At 42.8% G+C, this 10,131-nt stretch overlaps 1 protein-coding gene across 1 annotated transcript; it reads left to right on the top strand.

The window, feature by feature from the left end:
• The first annotated feature begins 1,540 nt into the window (after nucleotides 1-1,540).
• LOC143291777 (ubiquitin-ribosomal protein eL40 fusion protein) lies at nucleotides 1,541-9,823 on the top strand. Its single transcript, XM_076601927.1, has 5 exons — nucleotides 1,541-1,580; nucleotides 2,528-2,646; nucleotides 7,239-7,325; nucleotides 7,997-8,099; nucleotides 9,665-9,823. The coding sequence occupies exons 2-5, from the start codon at nucleotides 2,544-2,546 to the stop codon at nucleotides 9,756-9,758; spliced, it is 387 nt and encodes a 128-aa protein (XP_076458042.1). The 5' UTR covers nucleotides 1,541-1,580; nucleotides 2,528-2,543; the 3' UTR covers nucleotides 9,759-9,823.
• The last annotated feature ends 308 nt before the right edge of the window (nucleotides 9,824-10,131 follow it).

Genomic DNA, 10,131 nt, shown 5'->3' with positions numbered 1-10,131 from the left:
GCGGCACACACGTACTTCAGTGGACACACATATTGGCATACTAGTATTAGCTACACAGTACATACACGGCATGCCGCGTCACACATGCATACACATGCATCAGTATTATGCACACATGCACTCACCTATATCTGGCCCCGCCACTGACGTCCGTTTATTGAGAAAATCAAGTTAAAAGCGCGGCCGGGTGTACACGTGTCTGAGTGCTGTGATGTGTACGTGTGTGTGTGTGTGTGGGGGGGGGGGGGGGGGCGTCCGTGTGTGTGTTTGTGTATCCGTATGTCAGTGTGTGTGTGTCAGTGCCAGTGTGTGTGTGTGTGCGTGCGTGTGTGTGTGTAGTGCTGTGTGTGTGTGTGTGTGTGTGTGTGTGTGTGCGCGCGCGCCAGTGTGTGTGTGTGTGTGTGCGCCAGTGTGTGTGTGTGTGTGTGTGTGCGCGCCAGTGTGTGTGTGTGTGTGTGTGTGTGTGTGTGTGTGTGTGTGTGTGCGCGCGCGCCAGTGTGTGTGTGTGTGTGTGCGCGCCAGTGTGTGTGTGTGTGTGTGTGCGCGCCAGTGTGTGTGTGTGTGCCACGGTGTGTGTGTGTGTGTGTGAGTCGTGTGTGTGTGTGTGTGTGTGTGTGTGTGTGTGTGTGTGTGTGTGTGCTTGTGTGTGTGTGTGTGTGTGTGTGTGTGTGTGTGTGTCTGTGTCTGTGTCTGTGTCTGTGTGTCTCACGGTGTGTGTGTCTGTGTCTGTGTCTGTTTGTGTCTGTCAGTATCTCACGTGTGTCACGTGTCTGTGTGTGTGAGTAAAAACATATCTGTCAGTATTACAAGTAATTTTTCTCATTTCAACCACCCATGCAGTGAAGTCATGTAATGCTGTTCATGGTTGCTAGCAATCTGTCTCACAATGGCGCAATAGTTTTACGAAAGCAATGAGAACTCGTGTTCCACTGACCGTGGGTTCGTCTGCAGTAATTTATTACAGAGTGAAAAAGTGAAAAAGAAATGAGCTGGTCTGATGAAATAAAAACGTTTGATATTGGAAATGTACTTTCATGTTGCTTTGCATCAGCCTTTTTGGTTTTTAGCATTTGTCGCGTGTGATTAACGAAACTGTAATTTCTGTGTATACAACGGTAAAAGAAAAAAAAAAGTAATACAAATTCAAATGCAGACATAGTAATGTTTGGGAAAATATTACGGATTAGTTCCATTCCTACAGTTTTAAGTAGTTTTAACGCAATACCATACATCTGTTTGGGGGATTTATATCTAGAAAATAATAATAAGATTTTATTTTTTTTAAGAAAAAAAAAGAAAAAAGAAAAAGAAAGACTTGAAATCTGTAAAGGAATAAAATGAAATAAAATAATCGAATAAAATACACAAGTATGTAAGTCAATACTTTAAAACATAATAAAGTGAAATATAAGTGTGAGGCTAAATTCCGAAGAGGTATTTAATGTTGACTGTAATTTTCCCATCACCGGAAGCTCGAAACCGGAAAAGGAACAGCCCGTGATCGTGTAACCCCCATCGTTCTTTCTGTCAGAGGTAAGCGAGTGTGCGAGTCTGTGGAGTGGTTCTCATACATTTCGTTTGTGAGTTTTTAGCTTATTTTCAGGTTTTCTGTTTTCCAGTTATATCAGAAATGTGGTAGAAGATGGTTTACATCAGACTTCTCTGCAAAGTGATGTTTCTGTTTTAATTTGATCATCGTAAATTACTTTTTCTGCAAACACGTGTGACATGCAACGATTCGAAGTGAACTGTTAAACGTGAATCACTGAAATGTACTGTGATATTCCCACATGATTGCCAGTTCTTTTTTTCTAAGATGTAATAGCACGAATTTATGATTGTTTCGTATAGTTATTTCCAGTATCGCAGTCTAAGATGGCTGAATTATAGGATCTATTTTACTCTCACGCAAGTATTTAGACTGAACAGGCCTCACACGGGTAATGTCCACAACCACCTCATATTCAGGTTCAAGCAATTTTTGTCACCGGGTTTGATCTGACCATGTTAGCAAATATAGTGATGACCATTCAGTTATTTTCCAATCGTTATAGTTGACTATACTTCCATTGAATCAGGGAATGTCTTCATGGATGTGACATTGACGATTATGACTCCATTAGCCACTGTTCTTGCACATCTCCGATCCACGATATATACTAGGCCCTATGTACACAAACATCTCGTGTCCATATACATCCGTTCAAAATATAACGACGATCACTCATTGCCTGCATTAATTTCATATGTATCTGAGTTTCAGTTTCAGTAGCTCAAGGAGGCGTCACAGCGTTCGGACAAATCCATATACACTACACCACATCTGCCAAGCAGATGCCTGACCAGCAGCGTAACCCAACACGCTTAGTCAGGCCTTGAGAGTGTGAGGTTAAAAGAAAAAAGGAAATTTAGTCATTCTAAATTGTATACTGAAATGGGAACCCCTTCCACTGGTGTAGGATGTGACATTGTCAAAATACCACCCCTCAAGGCAATGAAGCCTGACACTCAAATTTTTGGTTTTCAGTTGAAGAGAGGCGAAAATGCAGATCTTTGTGAAGACCCTGACGGGCAAGACGATCACCCTTGAGGTGGAGCCGTCGGACACCATCGAGAATGTCAAGGCCAAGATCCAGGACAAGGAAGGTGAGATGAGACACAGAGTGTTGGTGGTTCGAATCCTTTTATATTATTGTAGGTACCGGCAGCCTCGCTTGTTAAACTGAAGCTAAGACTAAAAAAACGTCAGTTTTGCCCATTTTCCCCAAGCCTGTAACTTTAATGGTGATTAAGCAATGAAGATTCGTTTTATATGGAAATAAGTTCACTTTCTCCTCTTTCCAATGCTGGTTTTTGTTTTTCATCTGTATTTTATCATTGTTGAATAAAAGAGTAAAAATCGGAGGTAGTCGAAAGGCTTTTTGCACGCCGTGGCTGACCACACCGACACAGATCGCGTCAACTGGTTTTCGCATCTCATTCTTCGCTTGGCTTGCCTGTCCCGTTTGATTTACAGAGCTATTTTTAGTACAGTTATGTTCGTCTGAACCTCGTCTTCCCAGTGAATATTTGTTTGGCTTGCAAAACCGCATATTGTGAATATAGTGCGTAAAAAACGATTTTTGCTGGACTTAAAATTCTCAAAATTGGTAATAAATAAATAGTAATTACGGATATTAAAGAGAAGCTTTTTTTAATTTCCTTTTGAATGATACACACAAATACTGCGTGGTATTACTGGTGCAGACAAGCTCTGAGTCGAAAGAGCGGCTGTGCATCATTCGGATGCCGAAATGGCAGTCGCAGCTGAGCCAAACTTCAACAACGATCTTGGTCGGTTCTGAAACCTTTGAGTTCATTTGATTTTACTATCACACTGTTGATTATATCATCGATAAACATTCAAGAGGGGTTATTTTTCCGAAATGAGTGCATGAAAGTGCTCGATCATTGGGAATACTCCAAACTGCCGCACCTCGTTTTGACTGAAGTGACAATTGTTTTTTCTTATTTTCATGATGGAATTAATGATAAGTATGTTAAGTTGCTGTTTGTTCAATGAAATTAATTAGCATCTAGATATATTCTATGGTAGTAACCGGTTTCACTTTCATTTACGAAACACAAATTATTACACAATTTTTCTTCCATTTTTCCAGAACATTCCTGCAACTTGATGACATGCTTTTTTTTAAATATTTTATTAAAAAAAAAAAAAAAAAGGTAAAAAAAAGAAAGAAAGAAAATTTTTGATTAAAAAGTTATGGTAGTGTGTGTGTCTGTTTGCGAGAAAGAGAATAGTGGTGTGTATTTGTGCATGTGTGTGTGTCTAGTTTAAAAAAAAGAATTTGATGTTAAATTTTACAGATCATATGCAATAGATCTTTAAAAAAAAAAAAAAAAAAAGTTTACATTGAATTATTTCTGTACCCCATTTTAAAGGCCTTGCTCAGCTGAATACAAATCACTTTATTTCATAAAAATAGCTTGATAAATGAAGTAACTGAGCCTGTTGCTATTTTGACCAATTTTGCTGTGTGAGAATTTGCAAAAAACTGGATTTTATCATTTTCCTTCATTTTTAGCTGTCTCTGTTGTTTAGTATACATGTAGTGATGCTGTAAAATTGGAGATTTGTCCAAAAGCTCAAAATGACGCGCAAAAGGCTCAGTTTCAATGTACTTCAATTGACTGTAACTTTGGTTCTAATACATAATTTTTGTGGTGGGATGTTTTTGACTGATAGTTTTAATCTAAACTTAGTTTTAATATTGTTTTAACAGAATTTATATATTTTAAAAAAAAAAATGATTGCTGGTACGTGATTATCGTGATTTATCGTCCCGAGACAAAAATCAGTGAAAGACCTTGCTGTGAAGGGATTATACGTTATTGTGTGTGTAACTATAAAAAAAACACCTAATTCTGTAAACACCTGCCTTTGGTGCAGTATTTTTATGAATTGCTCATGAAATTGCAAAGGCTGTGGTATGTATTTCAGTGTGGATCAGCCTGCTTATGGTGAAGATCCAAACAATTTTTTTTTTACTCTGTTCTTTACATGTGTGGTTGTTTGTGACAGCATACGTGAAAGAGGGAAAGATTAAGACTGCACTGTACAACAATGTTGGTTGGACTTGATACAGTGTCCATAGAAGTAACCGTTAAATGTTGAAAGTCAAGACACAGCACTTTTTTTTTTTCTCCAGTAGAAGGGCCTGCTGATATTTTTAGTCGAAACAAGTCCCCATTTACTTGTGTGTTTCTGGCAGCTTAGTCAAAGGAATGAAGACGGCAGTGTTCAGTGATGTGTGTGAAAGAGGAGTCTGTGCAGACTGTGCACAAGGCACACTTTTCTTACTCATTCTTTCTTGAGAAAGGGGAGGGGGCCCCTTGATGAGTCTCTCACTGTGAAACATGTGCTCTTAGGATCTGCATGAGGTAACAGGCCGACATTTCACGGTGGATTGTCTGAAGACTATTGGACTTCTTGAAAGAAGTGAACATATTTTGTCAGATTTGAATGCTTTAAACTCTGGAAGGTTTTTAAAACTTTTGAGTGAAAAGCTTGAAGCAGTAACTAGTTTTTCTTCTACTTCTTTTCTTTCCTTGGAAGTAGATACTAACGTGGCGAAAGCCTTGAGATAGTCTTAGTGGTTGATGAAGCTCTAAGCACCATAATATGATTTGATTTAGTGTGAAGACGGCAGTGTACAGCACTGTGTGTGATGTCTGCAGTGTACAGGTGTGTGTGTGATGTCTGCAGTGTCCAGCACTGTGTGTGATGTCTGCAGTGTATAGGTGTGTGTGTGTGTGATGTCTGCAGTGTACAGGTGTGTGTGATGTCTGCAGTGTACAGGTGTGTGTGTGATGTCTGCAGTGTATAGGTGTGTGTGTGTGTGATGTCTGCTGTCTGCAGTGTATAGGTGTGTGTGATGTCTGCAGTGTATAGGTGTGTGTGATGTCTGCAGTGTACAGGACTGTGTGTGATGTCTGCAGTGTACAGGTGTGTGTGATGTCTGCAGTGTACAGGTGTGTGTGATGTCTGCAGTGTACAGCACTGTGTGTGATGTCTGCAGTGTACAGGTGTGTGTGATGTCTGCAGTGTCCAGCACTGTGTGTGATGTCTGCAGTGTATAGGTGTGTGTGTGTGTGATGTCTGCAGTGTATAGGTGTGTGTGATGTCAGCAGTGTCCAGCACTGTGTGTGATGTCAGCAGTGTACAGGTGTGTGTGATGTCTGCAGTGTATAGGTGTGTGTGTGTGTGATGTCTGCAGTGTACAGGTGTGTGTGTGTGTGTGTGTGATGTCTGCAGTGTATAGGTGTGTGTGTGATGTGTACAGTGTACAAGTGTGTGTTAAATGTCTGCAGTGTCCAGCACTGTGTGCGATGTCTGCAGTGTATAGGTGTGTGTGTGTGTGATGTCTGCAGTGTACATCTGCAGTGTACAGGTGTGTGTGTGCGATGACTGCAGTGTACAGGTGTATGTGTGTGTGTGTGTGATGTCTGCAGTGTACAAGTGTGTGTTAAATGTCTGCAGTGTCCAGCACTGTGTGCGATGACTGCAGTGTATAGGTGTGTGTGTGTGTGTGTGATGTCTGCAGTGTACATCTGCAGTGTACAGGTGTGTGTGTGTGATGACTGCAGTGTACAGCACTGTGTGTGATGACTGCAGTGTACAGGTGTATGTGTGTGTGTGTGTGATGACTGCAGTGTACAGCACTGTGTGCAATGACTGCAGTGTACAGGTGTGTGATGACTGCAGTGTACAGGTGTGTGTGTGTGTGATGTCTGCAGTGTACAGCACTGTGTGCGATGACTGCAGTGTACAGGTGTGTGTGATGACTGCAGTGTACAGGTGTGTGTGTGTGATGACTGCAGTGTACAGCACTGTGTGTGATGACTGCAGTGTACATGTGTGTGTGTGTGTGATGTCTGCAGTGTACAGCACTGTGTGTGATGTCTGCAGTGTACAGGTGTGTGTGTGTGTGATGTCTGCAGTGTCCAGCCCTGTGTGTGATGTCTGCAGTGTATAGGTGTGTGTGTGTGTGATGTCTGCAGTGTCCAGCACTGTGTGTGATGTCTGCAGTGTATAGGTGTGTGTGTGTGATGTCTGCAGTGTACAGGTGTGTGTGATGTCTGCAGTGTACAGGTGTGTGTGATGACTGCAGTGTACAGGTGTGTGTGATGTCTGCAGTGTACAGGTGTGTGTGATGTCTGCAGTGTACAGGTGTGTGTGATGACTGCAGTGTACAGGTGTGTGTGATGTCTGCAGTGTACAGGTGTGTGTGATGTCTGCAGTGTACAGCACTGTGTGCGATGACTGCAGTGTACAGGTGTGTGTGATGACTGCAGTGTACAGCACTGTGTGGGATGACTGCAGTGTACAGGTGTGTGTGATGACTGCAGTGTACAGCACTGTGTGGGATGACTGCAGTGTACAGGTGTGTGTGATGACTGCAGTGTACATGTGTGTGTGTGTGTGATGTCTGCAGTGTACAGGTGTGTGTGATGACTGCAGTGTACAGCACTGTGTGGGATGACTGCAGTGTACAGGTGTGTGTGTGTGATGTCTGCAGTGTACAGCACTGTGTGTGATGACTGCAGTGTACAGGTGTGTGTGATGACTGCAGTGTACAGGTGTGAGTGATGACTGCAGTGTACAGGTGTGTGTGATGACTGCAGTGTACAGGTGTGTGTGATGACTGCAGTGTACAGGTGTGTGTGATGTGTTCCAGGCATCCCCCCTGACCAGCAGCGTCTGATCTTCGCCGGCAAACAGCTGGAGGATGGACGCACCCTGTCGGACTACAATATCCAGAAAGGTCAGAGTTCACTTCACACAACTCTGTTTTGCATTGTACATGTTGGCTCTTTCAGTTGGAAAAGGGTTGGCTGCCTTACTAGAAAACTCACTTTTGGGGGGATCCAGTTGGTCACAGTATTCAAGAACAGTACTAAGATGTAACAGCATGTTGGACATAATTTTAGGGGGGGGGATTTGTTTTTGAAAGATCACCTTTTCCTTCGCTCCCACCCTGTGTGTTGGCAGCTTTGCAGACGTTTCAGTGCCAACAGGTGACAGGGTACTCACAGTACTGATGACACAGTATTGATAATGAATGTTGTACAGTGTGAACACAGTATGGACAGTGAATGTTGAACGATGTGAATACAGTGAATGATGTACGATGTGAACACAGTATGGACAGTGAATGTTGAACGATGTGAATACAGTGAATGATGTACGATGTGAACACAGTATTGACAGTGAATGTTGAACGATGTGAATACAGTGAATGATGTACGATGTGAACACAGTATTGACAGTGAATGTTGAACGATGTGAATACAGTGAATGATGTACGATGTGAACACAGTGTTGACAGTGAATGTTGAACGATGTGAATACAGTGAATGATGTATGATATGAACACAGTATTGACAGTGAATGTTGAACGATGTGAATACAGTGAATGATGTATGATGTGAACAGAGTCCACTCTTCACCTGGTGCTGCGTCTGAGAGGAGGGATCATCGAACCGAGTCTGAGAATCCTGGCCTCCAAGTACAACTGCGACAAGATGATCTGCCGCAAGTAAGTTGTCGCTGGTGTCTGGAGGGGGGGGGGGGGGGGGGGGGGGGGCTTGCCTTTGGAGTGTTCTCTGGGTTCAAAATGTATGACAGTTTTATCACCACGACCATCAGAACTTGGGGAGGCACCTACTGTCCAAAGACTGGGTTAGAATTTGAATATAGTGGAGAATGTCTTGTCCAAGTTACATGCCCACTCTCTCGGCCAAGAGGGCTTTAGGACAGTTGGCGTTGGGATGATTCCCAAAGGCCAAATAGCCCCCAAAGACTGCAGCACTGAGAGCCAGTGCAATCGTCTCCAGGTTTGAGAGTAATCATCCTTCACAAAAGACGAAGCATTTCAGTGGAGAAACTATTGATCATATAGTTTTCACTTTAACAGGACCACATGTAAGCCCACATCAATTTGTGATACAAGCATAGCGTTGAGCCTTCAAAATACATAGCTGTGATTTGTATGTTTACTATTGGTGGTGATACCTGGACTGTTTAGTGCCTGTTAATGATGGCTGGATTACAATTTTAAAACAAGTCTGAATGACTATGATGGAAAAAAGCTGCTTTTTTTTTTTTTTTTTTTTTTTTAAATACTGGATACATTCTTTTTGTTAAAAATTGTTCCACTCTGTACATCAAATGATTATCAACTGAGAATGTGCAGAATGCTGTGTGCAACACTTGCGCAGTTCCTTGTGTTTTAGTTTTCCTTGTTTTGAGAGCTGTACTGTGTTACTCTTGTAGCAACAGATTTCTGTGTGAAGTTCAGACTATTCTCCCTAGGGAGAGCAAGTCACTACACTGAGAGCTGTATTGTGTTACTCTTGTAGCAACAGATTTCTGTGTGAAGTTCAGACTATTCTCCCCAGGGAGGGCGTCACTACACTGAGAGCTGTATTGTGTTACTCTTGTAGCAACAGATTTCTGTGTGAAGTTCAGACTATTCTTCCCAGGGAGAGCAAGTCACTACACAGAGAGCTGTATTGTTGCTTGTGAATTCACTGCCCAGAGCCCTAGACAGGTGGATGTGAATTCACTGCCCAGAGCCCTAGACAGGGGTGGATGTGAATTCACTGCCCAGAGCCCTAGACAGGTGGATGTGAATTCACTGCCCAGAGCCCTAGACAGGTGGATGTGAATTCACTGCCCAGAGCCCTAGACAGGTGGATGTGAATTCACTGCCCAGAACCCTAGACAGGTGGATGTGAATTCACTGCCCAGAGCCCTAGACAGGTGGATGTGAATTCACTGCCCAGAGTCCTAGACAGGGGAAGATGTGAATTCACTGCCCAGAACCCTAGACAGGTGGATGTGAATTCACTGCCCAGAGCCCTAGACAGGTGGATGTGAATTCACTGCCCTGAGTCCTAGACAGATGGATGTGAATTCACCGCCCAGATGGCCATTAAAGGACAGGACCTTTCACCTTTTTTTGCCATAGTTATTGTTACATTCTGTGATTGAAAGTGGCCCGTTAGCAACAGTGTCAAATGAATCGCCATGCTCTTGATGTTATCGACCAGCATATAAGCAGCAGTGTCAAATGTAACACTATACTGTGTGATGTTACAGGTGTTACGCCCGCCTGCACCCCCGTGCCACCAACTGCCGCAAACGCAAGTGTGGCCACACCAGCAACATCCGCCCCAAGAAGAAGCTGAAGTAGATGTCAGTTTTGTTTCTGTCCTGTTCAGACTGTGACACAATAAACTGTGGCAGTGCCTAGCTCCCTGTCTTTGGTCAGTGTGTTGTGGTGATGCTGCTGTGTAGGCGTATGTGTGATGGTTTGATGTGTATGGCTGGTCAGATGGTTTGCGAGTTCTCTGTGTGCCTCTTTGTCTCTGACAACAGTACACTTGATCAATCTTAGTGGATAAATTTTACTGGCAAGCATGTTCTTGTAAGACTGTACTCTTGGGAGAAATAATAAGTCCTTTAAAGACAAGTCTTAAAAAAAAATCATTATCCACCAGTACAGTGGATTGTACAAAAGATAGAAGTGTCTGACCATGTCCATCACAGCAGCAAAGGAGGCAGAT

This window comes from Babylonia areolata, chromosome 17 (assembly GCF_041734735.1).
Source record: "Babylonia areolata isolate BAREFJ2019XMU chromosome 17, ASM4173473v1, whole genome shotgun sequence".
Taxonomy (NCBI): domain Eukaryota; kingdom Metazoa; phylum Mollusca; class Gastropoda; order Neogastropoda; family Buccinidae; genus Babylonia; species Babylonia areolata.
Note: the sequence above shows the minus strand (reverse complement) of the source record. Positions and strands in the feature narration are given on the sequence as shown.